At 39.5% G+C, this 24,386-nt stretch overlaps 2 protein-coding genes and 1 non-coding gene across 3 annotated transcripts; 2 read left to right on the plus strand and 1 right to left on the minus strand.

Moving 5' to 3' along the window:
* The first annotated feature begins 2,616 nt into the window (after window positions 1–2,616).
* On the plus strand, window positions 2,617–9,963 carry hal (histidine ammonia-lyase). The gene is made up of 20 exons (XM_026312539.1): window positions 2,617–2,863; window positions 3,045–3,105; window positions 3,300–3,327; window positions 3,415–3,489; window positions 3,571–3,643; window positions 3,799–3,865; window positions 3,974–4,011; window positions 4,141–4,266; window positions 4,397–4,536; window positions 4,709–4,756; window positions 5,508–5,655; window positions 5,774–5,869; window positions 6,192–6,250; window positions 6,451–6,531; window positions 6,652–6,717; window positions 6,811–6,976; window positions 7,175–7,309; window positions 8,790–8,898; window positions 9,027–9,096; window positions 9,188–9,963. Exons 1-20 carry the CDS (start codon window positions 2,617–2,619, stop codon window positions 9,317–9,319), a joined length of 1,965 nt encoding a protein of 654 aa, XP_026168324.1. The 3' UTR covers window positions 9,320–9,963.
* Window positions 9,964–10,983: 1,020 nt separating this feature from the next.
* trnay-gua (transfer RNA tyrosine (anticodon GUA)) lies at window positions 10,984–11,072 on the minus strand. The gene is given in 2 exon segments: window positions 10,984–11,019; window positions 11,036–11,072. It is a non-coding gene; the product is annotated as a tRNA-Tyr (tRNA).
* Window positions 11,073–15,945: 4,873 nt separating this feature from the next.
* LOC113132991 (netrin-4-like) lies at window positions 15,946–24,280 on the plus strand. Its single transcript, XM_026311484.1, has 10 exons — window positions 15,946–16,282; window positions 16,576–17,132; window positions 18,938–19,210; window positions 19,913–20,039; window positions 20,318–20,506; window positions 21,177–21,384; window positions 21,525–21,637; window positions 21,769–21,837; window positions 22,034–22,207; window positions 22,621–24,280. The coding sequence occupies exons 1-10, from the start codon at window positions 16,219–16,221 to the stop codon at window positions 22,761–22,763; spliced, it is 1,917 nt and encodes a 638-aa protein (XP_026167269.1). The 5' UTR covers window positions 15,946–16,218; the 3' UTR covers window positions 22,764–24,280.
* The last annotated feature ends 106 nt before the right edge of the window (window positions 24,281–24,386 follow it).

Genomic DNA, 24,386 nt, shown 5'->3' on the forward strand with positions numbered 1-24,386 from the left:
AGAAACTCCTACCGCCCGTAAACCGTGGTGCTTTCAGGTGCGCCTCGTTACTTCGAGTGCTCCCATATACAAGTTAAAAGTCGGAAGTTAATCCTTCAGTATCATACTTAAATGTCATTTAAGCATTGCTCAAATACTGTTCAATATCAAAAATGTTAATATTAATAAAGTTTAATCTCTCATGCTAATAAAACAGGTTTATTTCAAACTGCATTATGTCATGGTGTCTTGGTAGGGGCTCAAAAAAAATGCTCAGGGAAATCTTTGTTTATGCTATACTTTTTTGGAAAATACTAATGTTGAATACTAAAGAATAGCATATTTTAAATTTAAATATCGGAATCGGTAGTCTTAAAAATCCTGTTGTAGTTGGACTCTACTGTTTACATAGGAATGCAACAGTTAGCGTTTGTGTCACTGCATCTCACTGCATCTTTTGTGAATGTGTTTGCTTCAAGGTCATGAAAAAAAGATGTAAAAGGAGTGAAAATTGATTTTTTAGACAAATTCTACAGCCTCCCCACTCTAATTGTGATATCACCACTATAGCCTCTGAATGTGTCTCTTCATAAAGTCCAATGTACAGTATTTGATTTGATTTTCAGCCATTTTACAAAGATTCAAAGAAAGTGGGGTCTTTTGAAAAGGACTGAAATTTAAAAGTTAACCTCATCATCAGAGAGCCCATGACCCCGTCACTGGTTCACTGTCTTGTCTTTCCTTAGAAAACTTTTGATCGGTACTAACCCTCGGCAGACTGGGAACACCCAACAAGACCTGCAGTTTGGGAGATGATCTGAGCCAGTCATCTAGCCATCACGTTTAGTCCTGCCTGAGAGTTTGGCGCAAATCCATACACTGTTTTTCCTGCTTCCAACACATCAACCAACACATCAACCACAGCTGCTGCTTAATTTACTCCACACAGACAGTTGGCAGTGTAATGAAATAATCAATGTACCTATCAGTGCTCATAATACTATGGCTGATTGGTGTAAATATTAGCGACATTGGACACAGGGAGAAAGAGCAAAAGGAGATAACATGCAACAAATTTAAGCTAGAATTCAACTGAGGATGCTGCAAATACATGGTGTGTAGCTCAAAGGGACACCAAGAGGTAGTTACAGTTCTCTCTAAATTTTTACTTGCTGATTATCAATTTTTGCGATTAAACAAATGGCTTAAATGCCTACAGTTTAGACAGATTACAAACTCTTTATTCTCACTCAGTCAGTTTGTTAAATCTGAGTAAGAGCTCCCAGTGAGCCACATTACAATATTACCACACCAGGAATGTAAGACACTAAACTAGTGGATCAGGCAGTAAATATGGAATGCAGAGAAATTAACTGCAGTTATGTGCTTGTCATATTTGACTGTGGTAAAAATATTTGTTTACAACAATATTCTTCTGACTAGCGGGACATTTGATTTATGATGATGCTTTGTTATGAAACATTTGATCTCTGATGCAAGATATTTCAGAGAAATATGACAAATCTGAAAGAGTAATTTAGGTTGTTCATTCTATCTATAGTCTCTGGAGTATTGCAAACTGTTGTAACACTCCCAGTCTCAAACCAGAGCAGAGCTCACTCAAAACTTAACTTTAGCAACAAATGTATTTTCATTATTCATTCTTTGAACTTTAAAGTAAAAATCGGAACCTGAAGTTGGTTATTCATTATCCGATTTATCATTTCAAAATAGATTAGGATTGAATAGAAGGTACACAGATTATGAACACACCGTCCGTGCTTGATAAAGCTATCACATGCACACTGAGCTGTTATTTGAAGGCACAGTTTGTAAATAAATACCATGTTCTTAGTGTGAGGCCACACTATTGTAACACTATTGTTACCTAAATCAACTGTTTTTGTACAACTCTGGTGCTTCTGGAAAAACTGAATTGATTCAAATCAAATTCAAATTCAAAATAAAGCATGGGAAAAAAAATATTAACATTAAATTGTTGCACCACTCCGACTTAATGTTTTACAGAATCACTAAATTGAAGGCAAATGTTCATTCAATTGTGTCCATGTGCTATTTACATGTACTCAAGGCAGGCCAAGTCAATGCAGAAATAGAAGACGTCTTTTTTCTGATTTTCCATTCCACTTGCATTTTTTTAATTGAGTAATTTTGAGAATAAAATTCACTGCCATCACAACAAACTACTAGATACCAGATTTGGGTTCATCTGTTGCACTTTCAGCGTGCAGGCTACCTATTAACTAAGGTCAGCGGTCAACCTGTACAACAAACTGAACTAATCCCCATTGGCGTCCTCAAAAACCTGCCCATGTTTTGTGCCCACAGTGCATTTCTGTGATCATGTCACGTGGCCGCATTTGGATCAATATGTCTCAACGTTCAGTGATTGACCTGTGGAGGCGTGACACGGGCGAGGCAGGGGTCCTAAGCAGTGCGTCTGATTGGCGGATAAACTTTCTGCGACTGAATGTGGTACCTTGCAAAGGAGGGGACAGCGTTTACTACAGGGGGAGTCCCAGGGAAGTTGAATTTAAACATCTGCGCCGCTGCACGTATAGGCACATATGCGCCCTTGTTCGGAGACGGTTGTATAGCTGTTGCATTTAAACCACAATGCCTCGTTTTACAGTCCACATCCGAGATGAATGGCTGGCCGTGCCATGCCGGGATATCACCAACACCATCCGGTGGCTTGGACAAGAAGCTCTTAAACGGTACATGAAGAACAAACCAGACAACGGTGGCATCCCGGCTGGGAAGGACACTCGTTTTTCTATGCGCAGGTGCCAGGGTTTGGGATTACTGGACGCTGATGACACTGTGGAGGATGTGCTGGAGGATAATGACTTTGTCGAACTTGGTAATGACCGAATGATAGAAAAATGACAAGAAATGTAAAGATTTGTTGGACAGTGAAGATGTTTTACCATTAGTTGCACGTAATTGCGCATTGTTAGTCATGTACCGACGATATGAAACACGAAATGAAATTGTATATCTATTATTATCTATTATTCATCGTCATTATCTTGTACTTGCAGCTATTGAAGGAGATACCATGTCTCCTGACTTTATCCCGTGTGAGCCTGGAGTTTCTCATCTGTATCCTTAAACCAGCATGTCATATGTACCATAGCGGGTATTCAGATACTGTACTGTGTGATAAATACTACTTATTAAATCAGCTTTACGTTTTGATCATACCACAACACTGTTTTCAGTATTGGGTAATACTGATTTTATTTTAGGGTAATACTGTGTTTTACTAATTTTTCCTTAATTACCATGTGAAATAGTACAGCAGCATACAAAGAACCTGGCGAAGTAGGTGGTCACTTTACCAATTTTACAATTCAAATTTAAAACATATTATACTGCCTACTTCTGTTTAATATGCCTCTCCCTGGACAGTATCTCTCATTAGATGGCAACAGCCTGACAGCAAATGATTTGGTCAACTTAGGCAGAGGACTCTACAAGATAAAGGTAATGATCACCGAACGGTGTGTGGCTGCTCTGTGGTGATCTATTACTCAGGATAATCATTCCCTTTATCAACATTTTCAGCTAACAGGAGAAGCAGAAAGAAAAGTTGTGCAATCCAGGGAGCTCTTGGACACCATTGTGAAAGAAAACAAAGGTCAAGAATGATTTTAGGATATAGAGCTTAAATGTATATCAAAGAGATCAAATAAACCGATTTGAATGTTAACCAACTACTGCAAAACTACAGTACTCTAGAAATACATGATTTGACATATTCAAGTCTCTGTATTTCTTTCTTCTTTCTTACAGTTGTCTATGGAATCACAACGGGTTTTGGCAAATTTGCCCGAACAGTCATTACTGTCAACAAGCTCAAGTACAGACAAATTTTACAATATATTTCCTTTGTAATCTGAAGAGCTTCTGTTATGAAAATGAGACATTTCTAATAAGATTTCTCACCCTGACCTTATTGCTTCCACAGGGAGCTGCAGGAGAACCTGGTGCGGTCACACTCAGCAGGTTAAAAATAAAAACTAAAAAAAAATATATTTCCAAAAAGCTACCTCACCACAAACAGAATTTGAAAATGTCCAGGCATTAAGTCCTCCTGACAATGTGTTCAACAAAATGTTACACTGTGGTCTGTAGGTGTGGGAAACCCACTAAGCCCAGAAAGAACTCGGATGTTGCTTGCTCTAAGGATCAATGTTCTGGCCAAAGGGTACAGTGGGATTTCTCTGGAAACTCTTCATGCTATGATCCAAGCATTCAATGGTAGGCTTCGCTCAGACCCCCAGCCTTACTGATCCTTATCTTAAGATGACTGAGATACCACTTTCTTAAGGAGTAAGAGAAGCTGACTGTCATATGACTAACCATCTCAGACCCACTTTCCCCCCTGCAGCTTCCTGCCTCTCCTTTGTCCCAGAGAAGGGAACTGTGGGTGCTAGTGGAGACCTGGCACCCCTTGCTCACCTGGCTCTGGGGTTGATGGGAGAGGGAAAAATGTGGTCTCCTAAGAGTGGATGGGCAGATGCCAAATATGTAAGATTATATAGTTAAAACAGTCACAATGATTCTTCCATGATTGTAACAGCAACATGCCTAGTGCTGCAGGAAATGTGCCTTTGGCTTGTAAGAGTGAAAGATTACAGTGTAAAAACTGTTTTCTTTTGATGAGTCTTTTACATGTATTTGTTCTTTAATTTCTGGACAGGTCTTAGAGGCACATGGACTGAAGCCAATATCACTAAAGCCTAAGGAGGTAATATTTAAAACCAGTCATACTCTCTGATATTTGACTTGTTTGAACTAAGGACACTGATCCAGCACAAGCATTTTCATGAAAAATATACAATACAGTGCATGCTTCATGTAATTCAGAGCTGTTACGTACAGTTATTAAATCAGTCAGTAGGCACAACAGTGGCATTCAGAAGCTTTACTTAAGTAAAAGTAGTAGTACTAGGATGTCAAAATGCTGTTCATTCAAAATATTTAAATAAAGTAGACTGTAAAGCATTGTTTGAAAGCAGTACTTAAATGATCTAAATATTATTTCAATTACTATTGATTTGTTACTACAAAGCATCAAAGTATAATATGCATGTTAATGTAGCTGGTCTGAGTAAGGCAAATTTTAACTACTTATTATGCATCATACTTAGAAAGAAATTATCTTGTATGTAAAATCTCAACTTGCAAAGCAGCAACTACAGCTCTCAAAAACTTGTGGTGGAGTAAAAAGCACATTATTTCTCTGAAATGTTGTCATGTAGAATCATAAAGCTGCTTAACCTGATAAACCTGACTGTGACAGTACAGGGTCCAGTCCAACAGTACTATATAGGGTATGTTTGTTTAGATAAACCATGCTTTCCAATGCATTGGGACATAAGATTTAAATGTTAAAATGTAAAATGTGACACTGTCATTATACTACTTTCAATCATCATTCCCCAAGTGGTTTCAGAAACTGTAAAACACACTCATCTCACTCTGTCTTTCCTTCACAGGGCATTGCTCTGATCAATGGGACCCAGATGATTACCTCTCTGGGGGCAGAGGCTGTGGAGAGAGCCCAGGCAATCGCCAGACAGGCAGACATCATTGCTGCTCTTACCCTGGAGGTGTTGAAGGGAACCACCAAGGCCTTTGATAGTGGTGAGCAGTGGGAGTATTTGATAAAAACTCAAAAAAAGTAGATGAAATTATTTACCTCCAATTTAAAGGTTCTGCATCTTGTCCAGCCTGTGTCATTTTTTGGCTTTCTCCTACATAGACATCCATTCGTTGCGGCCTCATCCAGGACAGATAGAGGTTGCCCAACGCTTCCGCTCATTGCTAGACTCTGATCACCATCCATCTGAGATTGCAGGTCAGAGGACAAACCGAGATTCTACAACAGACAAATAATGACACATAGTTAAGGCTTACTGGGGTCACACTAAGTTCATTTTGCATGTAATTTCTTATGTTTGTGGGCATTTCCTCCTATAAAAAACACATGCATCTGTAAAGGAATACTTCTACCACTGCCCTCGATCAAAGTCCTAATTTCAGAACTGCAGTACTCCAATGTGGTTAACCACAACTCATAAATAGTTAGGTCTAATAAAGTTAAGCTTTAGGTAAAGTCATGTCTGCAACACAAGCTTGAACATGCAGTACTTGATATGGTGTTGGTATGTTTTTGCCAGAAAGCCACCGGTTCTGTGACAGAGTCCAGGATGCCTACACCATGAGATGCTGTCCTCAGGTAACCTTATTGTAATATCTCCACTGTCCTAGAGCCCGAAAATAGGAAAAACTGTAGTGGATTCTTCTGAGGTAAATCCCATATGAGTGAAAGTTCTGAAGCAGAAGATTTAGGTTTTTGGAATTGGGCAATAGGAGTAGGACTTCACTGTAAGTACTGTTCAGTTGTTTTTGTGCATAACCTTCTATTTCTGTACACAGGTTCATGGCATCACCATTGACACGATAAATTTTGTCCATAACATCATCAATACAGAAATTAACAGTGCCACTGACAACCCTGTATCCTTACATGTTTTGCAAAATGAGGGACTCACATAATTAAGTCTTATGTGACTCTAGATCTACTACATCTGTGCCTGCACTGCACAGGTACATTGTTTTTCTTAATGCCTGCATAAGATGGTGTTTGCAGAAAGAGGTGAGACCATTTCCGGGGGGAATTTCCATGGAGAATACCCAGCTAAGGTATGAACTTCATCTATTGCCAAGGTATTTGTGACTCATAAAACAACTTTTTGGCACTTGTTCTAGACTTGACTGTCTCATTTGCTCTCTCAGGCTTTGGACTTCTTAGCCATTGCAGTCCATGAGCTGGCCTCTATCAGTGAGAGGAGGATTGAGAGGTTATGTAACCCCTCTCTGAGTGAACTGCCTGCCTTCCTCGTCAACGAGGGAGGACTCAACTCAGGCTTCATGATTGCCCACTGTACTGCTGCCTCCTTAGGTTTGTGTTAAAACAATAAAATGAGCATAGCCATTTTCTTACTATTGTATCCATGCCAAATTAAAGAAATATTTATTGGTAGAAATAAATAGGTTTTAATATTGAATATGAATTTCAAGTAGATTTTTTTGTACTATATTTATTTTGTTTTTACTGACTGTTTTAGCATTCAACTTTTTTTTTTTATATTGTGTTTAGTTTCAGAAAATAAGGTTTTGTGCCATCCATCTTCTGTGGACTCTTTGTCCACTAGTGCTGCCACAGAGGACCATGTGTCTATGGGAGGCTGGGCTGCTAGAAAGGCCCTGAGGGTCATTGAGCATGTGGAGCAAAGTTAGTATCTCTATTTTTTGTATTTGCTATTATTGATTTACCATTGCTACTCGTCTGTCCCCATCACAGTAACTGGCACAAATATGAGCATCCACACACTAAATCACAGTTACATGAGCTGCTACATGTCAGTTGCATGCTTAACATTATTTTGTCTTTCAAAGTTATTTCAAAAACAGCTTGTAGTAACATAAGGCACCTAAAGAGGCCAACTACAAAAAGTACAAAGGTAGCAGTGTTGAAGATTGTCAGTGTATACCAAAAACTGTTTATCTTAATTATAAAAAAGGATTAACTAAGTGAGTGTATTTGTAGCTAAATTTGTTTTATTTCAGTGGAGCAAAGAAAAGGCACAATAACATACAATAGTTGCACGTTGAAATAGACTAAAAAGCTAAAGCAAATAGCTGCAGTACATAACGCATTGATACTATAATGTCTGTTTGACTACCATTAACTATAGCAGAGAGTAAAGTGTGGGACATACCAACTATTCAGTACAAGTGTTTATCCAGCACTGCAAAGCACAAAGGAAAACATAAAATTAGAAAAGAAAACTCAGGCTTTGTCATTATGTGCCTTTCAACTGAAGGTTCATGAGATGCACCTCTGAGCTTTGAGCATTTTGTGATCTGGTGATTTACATGTTCCCCTTCATTAGTGTCGGTCATGATTCACCTGAGAGGCTCATCAATTCTGGACACGTTTCCCAAAGCTCTATTAGAAATGTATAGAAACCTGTATAGGATTTTTTTGTAATCGAATTCCTCGATTTACTCGAAGAGTCGTTGCAGCCCTAGACATATGCTTGACATATACTAGTTAGGTCTTCTGAACTGAAATCATTTTTATTTTTATTTTTTTACAATTCAACAGAGAACCAGTATAAGTAATTTTGCTGAGGATGACATAAGCAACTGGGATTGTAAGAAACAGCCCACAGTTATTCATAATCATTTGGGTGCTTGTCCAAAACAAGGAGAAATATGATGCACACAAGTGACTACAAGATGTGTTGAGAAATGAATATTTTGAGAAATGCAATTCTGACAGGAGAAATGCACCAAAGCGGAGAAAAAAAAAGATATTTATCTCATGCAACATTTTCTTTTGAAATTTAACCTTATGAATATTATAACCCACCACATGTTGCAAAACAATACTAGGTGCAGATTATTAATAAGAGGATAATGTGTTAAAGGATTTCACATTCTCCACACCACCTTGCTTTTCAGAACATGTATGGCTGAATCTTAATGAGTGCTATTTGATAAGCTTTTATTCACTGATGTGTGATATAAAATGTGGTTGCATCAGAGGTTGTGTAACATTTGAATTTTGTGATTTAAATAATTACAAATAAATATGATTAATTTAAATGAAAAGAAAAAATAGAATCCTATTATAAATAGCACTGGTAGTATTTATTTAGCAACATAATGTATTGTCCTTAATTTAATAGATTTTTTTCTGTGATCAGTCCTTGCTATAGAGCTGTTGGCAGCTTGTCAGGGTATTGAGTTTCTCCGCCCACTTCGTACCACTACTCCACTGGAAAAGGTCTATGAACTTGTGCGCAGTGTGGTCAAGTAAGTCAAACACATGTGCCTAAGGTACACAATTTTCAGTCCACTGAAATTATGTAAAACACAGTTAATGTTTATCCACTTTTCCACTTCTGACTTTCTCATTTTCTCTACTCTTCTAACTTTAACAGACCATGGATTAAAGACAGATTTATGTCTCCAGACATTGAAGCGGTTCACCGTCTCTTAATTGACCAGAAGGCAAGTGCCAGCTCTAATGGAGTGACTATAAAATGTCAATACAAGCTCCACTGCAAAGATTTTTTAACTGCTTATTCATATTCTAACTCAGGTGTGGAATGTGGCCAAGCCTTACATTGACAAGTATCAGACAGAGTATATCCCAGAGTCTCGGCCTGGCTCTCCTACTGCCTTCTCTCTGGAGTCTCCTGCATCACCGAGGAAGCGCGTTCGCCATGAGTGAATGCATGCCGAAATATGTTTTTCTTTGCAGTTTCTTAAAACATGATGTACTGAGAGTTTTATGAATTTCGATGAAAAACAACCACAATATTGAAGAGTGATTGTATTGCTTATATTCATGTTTTGATTTCAGACATTAAGGTTTTTAATACTTGGGAATAGATAGATAGATAGATTTCATTCTCCAAGGGGAAATATAATATTCCCTATACACAAACAGTGGCCATTTTTACATACACCTGGAAAATATAATGCAACCTAATACAACAGCTTAGTCATAAATTCTTCCTTTACAAAGAAAATTGGCAATTTTGTTCAATACAACACCACAAACTACAACCTCATTAATAAACATTGGTTGCATTAGAATGCATAGTTTTATTTGAAGTATATTATCTCAAACTTACTTTAAACCACTGAGCATTAGAGTTGTATTTATCTAAACCTTTGCTCAAATGTGCCTAATTTAATTTTTATTTCCACCTCTACCATTTTCTTATCAAATCTTTAATGATGTAGCACAACTATTACTGTGGTAACTGTTTTTGTTGTTTATTTAGTGTAATTAGATGAAAACTTAAATTACTGTCATCTACACCTTCCAAATGAGACAACACAACAGTAAAAGTATGGACAATGATGTAATCTCTGCTCCCAGTTGCCTTCTCCTGCTAATAAGTCTGTACATTTTGGGCAGGGTGTTTAGGACATAGTAGAAGTGGTAGCAGCAGTGATAGGATCTACTCTCACTCTTGTGGGATTAAGGTGTTACGCATTATCATCACAGGAAATATATGACATAAGATCACCACTCTTTCTGTTACACAGATCTTAAAATATAGTACAATGTACACCATGCACCTGCAGTATGTCATAAAAGTGACAACAAAGAAAATCCTATAATGATTTAAAACACAGTAAGTGGTTTTATGAATCTTTGTCTCCTATCAGCTCATATCAAATGTATCAGCTTTCCACTGATTTGAAGTGAAGCTGCATATGGTGCCTGGCTAAAGGCCATGAAGAGTTAAAGCTTACAGGAGCTCCTCAGTAATTTAATTTAGAATATGGAATATGGGTAAGCTCATAACCACAACTTAGACAATATCCACTATGTAAATTATAACTTAAATTTGCACATTAGTTCTGCAGGTGGAGTGTGCCATTTACACTTAAGCTGCAACCAATAAACATCTTAATTTTCAATTAATCTGAAAAAAGACTAATCATTTCTCAATTATATTTATATGAAATGTCAGAAATAACAAAAATGCAGAATGTAATTCACTGAAGGAAAGGCAAAATGTGTTTCCAACTTACACAATTCACAAGTCTAATCAATATAAGCTCTTGCAGAGTTTACAAACGGTATAATGAAATAAACTACTTTCACTTATGACTTTTAACACTACAAACATTCATGTTCATATACAACTTGAACACATTCCTGCAGTCTCGATTTATGGGTATTCACGAATTAAGTTACGCTAAATAAGAGATAGCCTAAATCTCACTGATAGCAGGACAAAGAGCAAAAGAAGCTAAAACGTACGGGCTGTCCAAGCGTCGTAAATTAGATAGCGCTGTCATTGTGTTTTTAGTCCTGAAATGGTTTGCGGTAAAACGCTGTGGGTGGAGAAGAGAAGAAAAAAAAAAAAACATGTCTCCTTCGAGCCGGATTCGAACCAGCGACCTAAGGATGTCAGCCATATTACCTCTACAGTCCTCCGCTCTACCAACTGAGCTATCGAAGGGACGCTGACTGATGTTCGGTATGTTCAATATTCAAAACCTGACATATACTGTTTCGTTCCTGATTGATCCAATGTGTTGTAACTAGCACCTAACTAGCATGAGCTATAAGGCTAGTTAAGCTAACGTTAGCTAGCTACTGTCATTAATCACCTAGCTAGTTAACGTTAGAGTTATCGCTCAGTGAAAGACACTTAAAAATTTAGCACTACGTAGACTGAAACTCTCTGGCCTAAGAAACTAGTCTGTCTATAAAGTTTAGGCAAAAACCACGAAAAGCTGCTTTAGCTAGTCCTAACTTAAACGTAAGGGCTAACACAACGTTAATGCTAATGTTAGCATAATGTTATGTTATTATTATTATGCATTATGTTAGCATAATGTTAGCCACCTGGTCAGTAATAATGGCAAGTTTGTGGCAGGTTTGTCAAAAAACACTTATGTTACTCATCACAGTTTTACCAAAGTTAGAGTTACTCTGCTTAAAATGGAAACTATAACAAATTAGCAATATAAAACGTAAGGTTAGGCCTACACGGACACGAACTGGTGTAACACATCACTGAATGATTAAAATTAACCTATTGCACTGACCTAATTTAGCATTAACTCGCCTTGACCTGTCGTGGATTAAGAGCCTTTCTCAAGAGCACATCGTGTGTTTTTCTTCAGTACAAGTATTTCCTGCCGGTCGAGGAATATGTGACCATTTAATCACACAGATGTATTGATAGTTGTTATTATTTGCAGTTAAACAGGTAAGGAATAAATATCGATATAAAGCAGGCGATCACATATGGCAGGAATTAAACATATCTTTTGATAAATTGCTGAATAATGATGTTGAATAATCAAGGTATTTTTCAATAAGAATTACAGCACGGTGTCTTAGTGGTTAACACTGTTATGGGACCGGGTTCGCAATCCACCGGCGACTTTTCTGTGTGGAGTCTGCATGTTCTCCCTGTGCTTGTGTGGGTTTACTCCAGATACTCTGGTTTCCTCCCACAGTCCAAAAACATGTATGTCAGGTTGATTGGTGACTCTAAATTGCCCATAGGAGTGAGTGTGAGTGTGTGAGGTTGTTTGTCTTTGTGTGAATATATATGAGGCCCTGTGATGGACTGGTGACCAAAAGTAAATCCAATTTTAAACACTAGGTGGCAGCATTCACTCATTTAAAATAATGAAAGCACCTAGAAGCAGTACACAATAATTCTTATGCTGCATCCAGTCAATTGGGATTTTTGAGGGATTTGTATCAATCTTCTATTTATGTCACATTAGAAGATCCACCTCTATCTATATGTAATGCGATCACTGTTTCCGGCACCAAGCATATATTAACCTCACATCAACCCAGAGGAACATTAAAATTTACTCAAACATTTATGCATTTTTTTTTCAGTCATTGTATTGCTTCATGGTATCCTGTTCCTTATTCGTGATTGAACATTGCCAAAGCACTGCAGCTGAACAATAGCCAGCTGGATAACACAAGCAGATTTACAGAGATGTTGATGAATGTGCATTGTCCTTGTTAAATACATTAATAAAATGAAAATGCACAATGTACCATCCCATAAACACCATTGCATATTAAGAGTACTTTTAGTTTTAATAATTTGATAGACATAAATCAATGTGAATCAATGTGTGAGTGTGCTGAGCAGCAAAGAGATGACAATAATTACTTTCAGTCAGGTTTATTAAAAGCTCATAATGATATGACTTGCTGTCAGGCTGCTCTCTGTGCATCTCCACTCAACCAAATGAACATATATTCAGCTTGTCCTGACCTGTCTGACAGCAAGGCAACATGTTACATGTTAACCAGAACAAGGTCATGCTGCTCAGACAGCAGACATTCCTCTCATAGCAGAGTCAGGCTCAAATCCCTTGATTTTCCCCATCTTTTACTGAGATTTTCATCCTGTCTTGCCTTTAACTAAGCATCCATGGGCAGCTACATGTCTCTTTCTCCCTAACCCTTACCTGAAGGATAAAAATTTGATGGATAGATATTCAAAACATGTACCATCAATCAGGCATGCTAATAGATGGTGTCACAACATGCACATTATGAACACAATAAAATATAATTTCTCCACCATAATCAGTTTGACTACTTCATAGCATACTGCACACAAAATAATGCCATGTAATGTTACATACAAGTATTACTTATATAAAAAAACATGGGGTACCTGGTACGAGTGATCATACAAGGTTATCCATAAAATTCCAATGTTGCTGTACAAGATAAAATTTTTAAATATTGACATTTTGTGCATATACTTTGTAACAAATGGCAGCAGTGTTACGGTAAAGACTGTCAACGAACATAGGTCCATTTTTCTATATCCCACAGTTCCCATTTCTGTCTCCACTCCTGCTGTAAATTCAGTCTTGTGCTCAGTCATCTGTTGAGTCTTTCTTGTGCAATAAGAGATCATGTCAAAAGGTGATGTAAGATATAAACTTCCAGAAAAGCCTGAATGGAAGAGCTGCTCAGGGGAATGTGTGTGAGGGAGGCAGTTGCTTAACACCAGGAGTCGTACTACTGTTTTTATCATTTGAAAAACTGATACAATTAAGACCAAAGTAGTTACATCACATTTCAGGACTAAAAGTTACATAATGAAGAGCCTGTGTCAGTTTTGGTCATTACAGATTGAACTAGCTGATGAATTGTAGGTGGTGAGGAGAATGTTATGGCTATAGGAACAATCAGAGAGATAATGATAAACATAAAAATGGAAGAACAAGGAAACAAGAGTCAAAGGGTGTTTGGAGCTTTCTGTTCAGTGATTGTGTTCTGGTCTGTGGGCAAGGTACTGACCCTCCATGACTGGCTTCTTGTCTGGCTTTTACAGAAGAGTAGACCGATTGCTTAGGGTTGAGACAGTTCAGTGAGCTGAAGGTACTGGGTGACATGGCAGCATGAGGGGGTAGGGAACCATATCCTTTTACAGTCTGGAAATAAAACAGGCCAGCAGCTATGGAACGGCCCCATGTCAGGTATATTATTGGGCTTTAGATGACAAGGCTATAGCACCACTACAGGTTGTGGTGGTCCACCACCAGGGAGGTGTTTCATCCCAATACACAGTACTGTAATGACTGAGACAAAATTCATACATGCAGTTATCCTCAGTATTCTCAAACAGATACAGCCTTTCATTTGTTATTTAATGATGCAACAAAACTGGGGTAATTACATTGTCAATCATAAAATGCATTGTTCTTTTCATCATAATGAAGCTGAATGATACCAGATGACTTTGTCTTCCGGAGTCTGAGTGACTGAACACACCTGATCCAGGTAAGCAGTAGTGGGTAGGGCAGGGGTATCTAGTAAACAAACCGGGCTGTGGCCCTCGAGGGCCGGAGTTTAACAGCCCTGTAATAAAGAACTATGGTTCAAATGTAACATAACTGGCTACATTTGTTATATTAAATGAATTTTTAAGTTTATGGAACTACCAAAAAATTGAATTAACACATTTAAGTAAAATAAACAAGACAGCAGACCATTGTAGTTAAGCTGACAGATTTGTAAATTCAACAATTACCTGTAAGCAATTCAGAATATACAAATCTACATAAACCACAGTAAGATAAAAGCTCAAACAATATTTAATGAAAATAACAGTTGTGTTAGAGGAATGATCTGCACTTGTTTGACTTGGTGTAAATATGGCAGCTCCTTTAACTCATATTTTTAAGTTACAGGCAGGGATAGGTTAGCTTAACTTAATAATTGGAAAAAGGGGGAAAACAGCTGGAGTTGAAGAGAGTAAAGGAATTTGTTTGTAATGTGCCCAGCTTTCATCCCGTCAGGGAAATACACTACGGACTGGCTGAGATTAGAGATCCTTCTTGCAGCATTTTACATGGTGACTCCTGGGATTTGAGGATCGAAAAACATGCAAGTAATGTACAAAGAGAATAGCTCAAAGTGCATCACCCTTGCCCTGGCAGATCATCTATAGAGACAACTGAAATAGCCCATGTGAATTTAAAAACACACAGACATAAACCATGTCCCCTTTAAAGGGAAGAGGTCATCACTGTAGTCACAGTATTTCAGGAATGTCTGATCCTTCAGACATGGGATGCCTTAGGGAAGAGGCTGAGAATGCTTATGACCCCATGACTGCTTCTTTAATATATACAAGAAGATGATTCACATTCACAGTGAGAACATGTTACTTCTGCCTGCATGTTTTCACAGATATGTTTTTCTCACTTTAAAGCTTTTACATAGTATCAGTGTAAATATTAACCAGTGGCAATGTGACATCATTTATTTTTGTCTTCAAATGTCGCTTTTTGCTCACTGTGTGGTGATGTTATTTTAGAAAAAAAAAAAGTGGATGATTATTGGGGTTAAAGGTTGTAAGACCCTTCAGGTACAGGGCTGTTGTCTGTCTGACGAGGCAGGTAAAGTGTGTTAAATGAGTGGCAGTTAGAAATAAGTGGTGAAAGGTGGCAGGAATGCAACACAATGACACGCGTTCAGCTGATTGTTGAGGGGGGAAATAAGCTAATGGTTTTGAATATAACAAATGGCATGTAAGGTTAAGTGAATGTTCATTAATGGTGAAAATATTTAAGGATGATAGCAAAGTAAAAGTATAATACTTTTCATCTTATCAGTAATTTCCCCAGAGATTATTTTTAAAGAATCTAAACTTCCAGAAAACATCACAGCCTGTTTAAAATACAGAATATGACAAAAAAAGTGTTGTAGATTGTTTTGTGCCTTATTTTTGTGAAGTCTGGTTTTAGGAATCAAAGTGGGAGGGGTCTGGGAAAAGACCAGAATAGAGCGGTCCAAACCTCTTCATATTCCCAACTGTCAATGAACTCTGCACAGCTCAACCCTAAAGCGGGAATAATTTAAGGATAACGACTGCAGAGCTCTCAGATTATAGTCTGCATTTCTACATCATGACAGACGGAAATAAGCGCACGTCCAGTGTGTTTTCTTCCTTGTTTTTTGCGTCGTAACCTTAGCATTTTTAAACATCAGTGAGAAGCATGTTGGATTATTAACAAGCGAAAAGCTTCAGATTTAAAAGGCGCGTTCCTGCTTTTACAGAGTAAACAAGTTACTTAGAAGTAACCTACAACTCCTTCAGGATGAGACTGTGGACTTTACTTGTCATTATCCTCCCGCTGTGCGCATCTTCCCCTCTTGTAGCCGGTGAGTTTGCACTTGTGTGGAACTTTTACGCACGCAGTTTATGATGATGTGAATGAATAAAACAAGCGTTGCGTGTCTTATTTTTGGGAAATGCATATCTACCTGCTTCACAGCATAGTAAGTGCGCAATTTTCAAAAAAGGGAGTTGATTTTTTTGGTCGGAATCGAACAAAAACCTTTGTAGTAGCCTTTTGGCCCGCCCTGCCCGTTGAGGAAAATGTAGATTTACGTCTGTAATTCTTCCCTAATTTTGTCTGAGATCATGCTAAAATAAATGCACTTTTTCTTACCAGAAATGTCTCAAAGCAAAAGTCTACTTGTGGAGAGCCGATGCTCCAGCCGAGCCTGCAACCCCCGCATGGGAAACTTGGTGCAGGGCAGGGTGCTGAGCACCCTTTCCGTCTGCGGCTTCAACTCGTCGGAGCCCTACTGCTTCTACAAACAGACGGCTTCTCCCCGCAGCAGGGAGTCCTGCTCGGCTGCAAAATGCAGCAAGTGCAACTCTGCCATCCCCAGTCAGGCGCACCCTCCTTCTGCCATGAGCGACTCCTCTTTCCGCTACCCTGACACTTGGTGGCAGTCTGCGGAGGGAGTGAAGGAGGAGACGCTCCAGCTGGACCTGGAGACGGAGTTCCTCTTCACCCATCTCATCCTGGTGTTCCGCTCCACGCGTCCAGCTGCCATGGTGCTGGAGCGCTCTCAGGATCACGGGCAAACATGGAAGACCCTCAGATATTTTGCCAGTGACTGTGAGAAGATGTTCGACCTGGCAGAGGGCTCACCAGTCGCACAGAGCGGTGCAACGTGCACCTCCAAATATTCAGGAGCTTTTCCTTGTACCAGAGGAGAGGTGAGTTAGTACAGTGCCTGGTCTAGAAAAAGTTGCTTTCACATGTGACACTGAAGGCCAGAAGAAAAGCACTTATCCACATAAATAGCAACACATTATAGTTAATAACTAAACAATGTTCTTTCGCTTTTGTAATTCATGTGAAGTGAGACCAGACCTGCCATGAACTGGGCAGTATTAAAGATTTTCTATCTATCTCTTTCCAGTGCTTTTGACAGGTTAGAGTTCCTGAAAATTATAGTGGCCACATCAAACCAGGCTATCAGACGTTTCCCAGCACTTCACAGCAATAACCTTCTGTACCGCTCTTGTCCATTTACTGGCATCACGAGCCACCATGAGCTGATATCACACAAACCACTGAACAAACAGTTGACCTGGCTTTGTAAAGTGATCTCCTCTGATCTGCTGTGAGAGAACTTTGTTGTTAGGCCACCCTTTTAGGCCACAGGCTGCTTTGACTGCTTGCACGACTAGAATATCAATGTTCACTTTTACCTCTGATGTCTTCTCAAAGCATTTTTTTGGACCTGCTTTATTATCACAGGACGGTCTGAGCCAGAAAACTAGCCATGGTTACTTTATGAGCACAATTACACAGATGGCGAGAGATAAAGACTCTCACTGGCCAGTGAAGAATCGTTTTGCTCCAAAGTGCCTCAGACCACATTGGGAGGTTTTGACTGATCTCATAATTGCAGTGTATTTGCAGCAAATATGTGTACAGTGAACAATATGTTAGCTCTCTGGGGAAGGCCCCTCTCTCATTATAATTAGTGTCTGTGTTGCACAGAGGCATCCTGAAAAATGTGTGAAAATGTAAATGGTTTCTGTAATCAGATAATTCTACATACAAGTTTAAAATGTGCTTGCAGTAATGAGCTAAATTATACAATCACCACAAGTTATTACTTGCTTGATGCAAATGAGAATCAGGCACATGGTGTCATAGTACAAAAATATAGTCATTATGATACAGCATTAAGGCTCACTGTGCATTAAATCGCACAATGCAAGATGTCTTAAGTATAAAATGTAGAGTGTAAGTTAAAATGTGAAAAAATTAATTCAGTTAAGTTTACATGTGTGATCTTGCAGGTAATGAGTTAAAATACATTATTCAGTTCAGTATAATTTGTTCAGCTAAATTCAAGGTTTGAAAAGCTGCTACTTGTTTCTGATTAAATGGAAAATTTCAAGGTACAACATTTTTAGCCTACAGCGATACACAGAACTGCTGTGAGAATTGAAGTGGAAAATAAAACAAAATAAGTTTTAATATAACGTTTGTCCAGATTAATGTTTTGGCAGCTGCAATGCTTTTTATGCTAGTTCTAGTAAAATCCTTTAATACTTTACTGTGGGTCTGATGGTGTAGTAAAACTTAATAATTTAACCATTCAGTTACTTTTACAGTGTATATATATGGCCCTGTGATGGACTGGTGACCTGTCCAGGGTGTACCCCTGCCTTCCACCCGAAAAGAGAGCTGGGATAGGCTCCAGCAGATCCCTGTGACCCTGGTTAAGGAATAAGCGGGTATAGAAGATGGATGGATGGAGTTACTTTTACACTGGAGCTTATCTGATTTTCCCAGAATAGCTGCTATTTGAAGAGCATGAAAGGCAAACCAGATTAATGCATGTTTTTTATCTTCCAGACCATGAAAAAGAGAAACTGACATAAGTTTTGTTTTGGTCATGGTCTGTCAGAGGTACAATAAGATACCTCTTACCTCTTAGAGAGGCTTTACAAGTGAAATATGAAAGGTTTTAAGGCAGATTCTTCTCTACTTTAATACTCAGGTGATCTATCGAGCCTTGTCCCCCTGGCTCTCCGTGGATCCTTATGGACCAGCTGCTCAGGACCAGCTCATGATCACCAACCTGAGAGTCCATCTGCTGCAGCAACAGTCGTGTCCCTGCAAGATTAAGCACCCTGAAGCTGCTGTCCTGCCCACAGACCATTACGCCATATATGATTTTATTGTTAAAGGCAGTTGCCTTTGCAATGGACATGCTGACCACTGTGTCCCAGCAACAGGCTACCAGTCCAACCAACAGAAAACCAATAACATGGTGAGCAGTTTTGATCTGGAGTTTTCGAACAAACAACTCGCAGGTTTATAACATTCCATCAAAAAAAAAAAAAAACAGGTGCAGTTTGTTCTGTTGTGAAAACTTGCTCAGATGTTGTGTCTTGCTAAATTCTACTCATAGTTTCTGTTTGTCTCTGTTTCGTTGATGTGGTGAGATTGGGAGCAGATGAGGTTTTGTTCCCACCACTCCCTTGTTACTCAGATGTGCGCTTGTATGCGCGGCTGAAGCTGAAGGTTGCAGTGAAGACTAGATATTAGTCCATAACTTTACCTGTCATTACAGGGGTTTAAGGCTGTAGAAACCTTAATTATGGTATTCAGCCTAATGCTTTAACAACCCATGGGCTGTGTCATGTTACTCTCTTTACTGTAAATGGAGAACAGAAACACCAGTTTAAGTCTAACACGGCCTAAGAGGGTATAAACAAGTTACACAGTCAGGATAAGCTGCACTGGGTGTAAACACTGTAATTGTGCATACTGTATATATGTTGATATGTTGCAATACTTAAGGAGTATCATTATACATTTATCACATGCACTGCTGTTTGAAATCAGTGTTGGTGCAAAAAGTACTACTGCACTCTGATTTCAAAACACACATTTATTCTAATGGATAATGTCTTGATGTCCACTCATATATATATATACTGTTTATATATATTGTCTATTTGCCTGGCAGGTTCATGGAAAGTGTGTTTGCAGACACAACACAGCCGGTGACCACTGTGAGCACTGTGCACCTTTGTACAATGACCAACCGTGGATGGCTGCCAACGGCATCACTGGGGCACCACATGCATGCCAGAGTGAGTGATGGGGCAAGAGAGTCATAGTCATAGTCAATAGGAAACATGTTTGTTTGTTTGAAACATGCATGTTTCCTATTCTGCATTTGACTCTCTTGCAACATGAAAATGGGTTTAATGTCATAAATCAGATGTCAACCTATTAGACACTGAAGGATAATGAATAACAGAGGAGTTTCTCTTTTATGTCAGCTGCTGTAAGAGTTGGTTTTAAAAGATGGGCAAAGAAAACATCTCAAATCATAATTCTTTGGTTGGATATGTCCATCTAAACACAGAGTGCAAATGCAACGGTCATGCCAAGAGCTGTCACTTTAGTCGTGGATTGTGGCTAGCAACGGGGCGACGGAGTGGCGGCGTGTGTGATGACTGTCACCACAACACAGAGGGCCGTTACTGCCAGAACTGTAAGAGGGGCTTCTTCAGAGACCCCAGCCGTCCAAAAACTGCACCTGACTCCTGCAAACGTAAGGACCTTTATTTGCCCCCCCCCCCATAGGTTCTTTTGCCCTAAATGCTGTCTGGGTGAATGCCAGCTGAGACTTCCAATTGACTGCGGTAACTTTTGATCTTCGGAGAGCAGCAGTGAAGATTGGATTTTTTTTGGACCATCCAGATTAAAGCAGATTGATCTATCTGATGAGGGTATTTTCCCCTGGCACATTCCTTAGTCACTGTCTTTCCAGTGGGAACGACAGAGACCTAACAGTTTTGGAATGTGACTGTGCCCCCCCCCCCAAAATCAGGTATGCCACAGAATTTTTAAGAACAAACATGCTGCTTTTGGAAACAGATGAAGCAAGCTGTAACAAAAATCAGTCACACTGGACCATCAGGCAGCAAGTGTAGCAGCAAACAGGAGTGATCTACTGTTTGTTTATGCTGCAGCTGATAAAAGCATATTGAGCACATACCTCCAGCTTGTTATAAGAGGATGCCCTTGGAGTTCACTGTGTATACACAAAATATGTTTGTTTTTGCTTCTACAAATGTGTTTGTCATTTCCACACATAGTGCACATGTGCGTACTGTGCATATACTGAGTGTAGCTATGTCTGGGCCAGAAAGAGAGACATGTCTTCACTTACATAGATGTTAACATGCAGTCCTCTGTTCTGTCACCTTTCCCCTCTGCAGCCTGTTCCTGCCACCCTGTAGGCTCTGTCATCTCAGGTGGTAACACTCTCTGTAACCCCGGCAATGGGGAGTGCACTTGTAAGTCTGGTGTCACAGGTCCCCGCTGTGACAGCTGCATGATGGGATACTGGGGTCTTCATGAATATGGTTGCCGTCCATGCGACTGTACAGGGAACTGTGACCCCTATACTGGTGACTGCATTTCTGGGTGAGAGCCAAGACTCAGCCACATGTATCAGCAAATATAAATGAGGAATAAGTAACGCATAGTCTAGAGGTATAGAGCATTCTGGATTATTAACAGTGAGTGGAGCCCTGTTTCTAACTGGTCTTACCTCTGCGGCACAGCTCTGATATGGAGGTCTTCTATACAGCCACTGGCCACATGGGAGACAGCAGCAATAACAGTGAGACGGCACTCTTTAGGGTAGAGGAGCTTTTCTCTGCACTGCACCACTCTGGTGAGTCACGGGTCATATCATACCTACTTCCTCAACCCACATAAATAAAAATGCAGCTGTTTGATCTTGAAACTGATAAATCATGATGAAATTATTCTATTAATTTCATTGCTCCTATTTTGGTTCTCTAGAGAAATGTAAATGTGTAGAAGTACCTCTTGGCAGCCCTAAACTCTTCTGTGGTGTGGAGTTTGATTATGGTAAGTGGTCTTTGACACCACAAATTGATTCAGTTTTGTGCGATCCACTCATGGCAGTCACGGATGATAAGGCAGTTCAAAAACATAATAGTCTGTGGCAGCTTAAAACTCACCAGATTTGCATACTACATATAATTTGTAGTTGTTTTTTTTTCCTATTGATCTAATTTGTTGAATGACTGTGTTGCCTTTGCAGTGCTGGTGGTGAGGGTGATGTCAGCTCATGATAAAGGCTCCCATGCAGAGGTGGAGGTCAAGGTTAAGAAAGTCTTGTACCAGAACCCTCAGATGAAAATCCAGAGGGGAAGCATCACTCTTTATCCAGAATCCTGGACCACCCAAGGCTGTACCTGTCCCATCCTCAGCCCAGGTTAGCTGCAGCCGGTTTCAGCAAGAAGCTTTATTGCTCACGATGCAGAAGCTTATAATTAGTTTACTCTTAAGTGAACAATCTACCAGCTTTGTGCTGAACAGAAGATCTTTGTCACCCTCACAGAGGCTTTGAGTGGGTGCCAATGTCCCAGCATCACTCATTTAGATTGGACATTTACAGCTTAGATTAGAACCACTGCTATGTTATGAGACTATTTCACATCTAACACTTCATTATAATGATTTTTGACAACATTCATCAATGCCAACCATCGCAAATCAGAATTTAGCAGGTTGATTCTAGTTATATAACAATGATGTCCACAGTGATTTCTCCCTTGTTCTGTGTATTATAATGACATTTTCAGTAGAGTTAAATTTGACTGAGGCTCTGCTTTGCCTTCGTTCCAGGATCTGAGTATGTGGTAGCGGGTCATGAAGACTGGAAGACCGGTCAACTGACGGTCAACACCAAGAGCCTTGTTAAACAATGGAAGCCAAGCCTGGGACGCAAAATCCTCCACATCCTCAGGAAAGATTGCAGCCACCGGTAGGGCTCTGTCAAGAGGGATTTAGAGATGGAGGATCAACTGTGATATACACAGGGTGTTATGGATGAGTGAAATAATGGGCAAGACGAACATTTTGAAGCATTGCTTGGACACTAAAGTGAAAGCAAAACAAGGCCCCAAAAACAGGATGCTACAAGACTGTGCTAAAACTGTGGTGGGGGAATAAGCGCACACTTGTAAAGAGATACCTCAGCAGGCTACAGTCACTTAAGGATCAAAGCAAGCCATAAAGACTTTGATCCAGACAAAGCTGATTTTGGTTATGCCTCAGCTCATACTTCTTTCCAGATTATTACAAAGCAATAAGAAGTGCATGCCAAATTCTCAATTGTACTTTATTTCCTGGCTGAGGTAGCTGTCAGAGTTGATGAGCCAAAACACAGTCATGTCCTGCTGTATCTATTTTATTGAGAGCTTTTTATTTTGTAAGGTGCAGACTGAATTAGCATTGTTATCTCAGATATTGAGGATAAATCATGAATGAGTCAGAGTGTGTGTGTGTGTGTGTGCGTGTGTGTGTGTGTGGATGTTTGCATATGCTTGATGTCCTTGGCAGGGAGTCTGGAACTATGCAGGTCAGAACAAGTAACTCCTGGGTAAGGATGAAAAAAACATTAAAGGAATCAGGTGGCTTAATCTGAAGAGCTCTGCTTTTCTCTGACACACTTGCCCGCCTGTTGTCTGAGAAGTGCAAAACACACTCCACCACCTCTGTTCTGCAGTACATGGAAGCGGCTGTAACTCAGCAGACTGAGTTTACTCTTACGGCTCATTCAGGTTTTCAGGTTGCTTAAGTCTGACTTAATTCTGGAAGCATTTTCTTCTGCCCTCATAACATCTGCTTCCCCATGACAATGATTCACTTAGGAAGGCCTATCTGACCCTGTGGGAGCCAGTGCGTGTATGTGTATGTTTCCGTTTTAGGCCTGTGACTCCTGCTGCCCCAAAATAAATAAGTATTAAAAGCCTGGGACATCACACTGTATCAAATCCAGAGCCCACAGGCTGTTTTGAGACAGGTCCGGTTAAGAATAGGCCTGGTCTGCTGTCTCCAAGGAGAAGGACAAACAGTGTCAGGAGACATGATGCATTCCTCAGCCATGACATCAGAGCCTGTGTCCTTGTCCCACAGACTTTACCAAAATAAGAGAAAATGTGCTGGAGGTTTCCTTGTAAAGGACAAACTGGTGATTAAGGGTGCACGAATGTATTCTGCCATCACTCTGATTCTACTGCTGTGTTTCTGTATGTTGCCTTCTCATCTACACTATACCAGCTACATGTGAGTGTGCTCATTCTAAATGCTTCATGGAAAAGTCTATGTCATCCCTTTATTTACATATTTCCTTCACATTCTGCTGAACCAGGAAGTTATGACTAACCTGATGTGTCTCCACTAGCAGAGGAGGTTGACATATGTATAACCTATGTCTTAGTACCGCCCTCCTTCGGTTAAAAGAGAGAAATACATGGATGTTGGTGATGTAATTGAATATATTGAACCCGCAGGCCTTTGCAAATATGTACACAACATTCAGTCAAGATTTATAACAATTTATTTCTTATAAAAACTGCCTCAAATTATAAGCAAAGAAATAAATATAA

This window comes from Mastacembelus armatus, chromosome 6 (assembly GCF_900324485.2).
Source record: "Mastacembelus armatus chromosome 6, fMasArm1.2, whole genome shotgun sequence".
Taxonomy (NCBI): Eukaryota; Metazoa; Chordata; class Actinopteri; order Synbranchiformes; family Mastacembelidae; genus Mastacembelus; species Mastacembelus armatus.

Excerpts from the sequence above, each read along its gene's own strand:
- hal (XM_026312539.1), top strand. The coding sequence starts at position 2,617 with ATGCCTCGTTTTACAGTCCACATCCGAGATGAATGGCTGGCCGTGCCA. Across the intron at positions 5,656-5,773 it reads CACCAAGGCCTTTGATAGTG|ACATCCATTCGTTGCGGCCT; the intron begins GTGAGCAGTGGG and ends TCTCCTACATAG. Across the intron at positions 9,097-9,187 it reads GTCTCTTAATTGACCAGAAG|GTGTGGAATGTGGCCAAGCC; the intron begins GCAAGTGCCAGC and ends ATTCTAACTCAG.
- LOC113132991 (XM_026311484.1), top strand. The coding sequence starts at position 16,219 with ATGAGACTGTGGACTTTACTTGTCATTATCCTCCCGCTGTGCGCATCT. Across the intron at positions 16,283-16,575 it reads ATCTTCCCCTCTTGTAGCCG|AAATGTCTCAAAGCAAAAGT; the intron begins GTGAGTTTGCAC and ends TTTTCTTACCAG. Across the intron at positions 21,838-22,033 it reads TGGTGTGGAGTTTGATTATG|TGCTGGTGGTGAGGGTGATG; the intron begins GTAAGTGGTCTT and ends TTGCCTTTGCAG.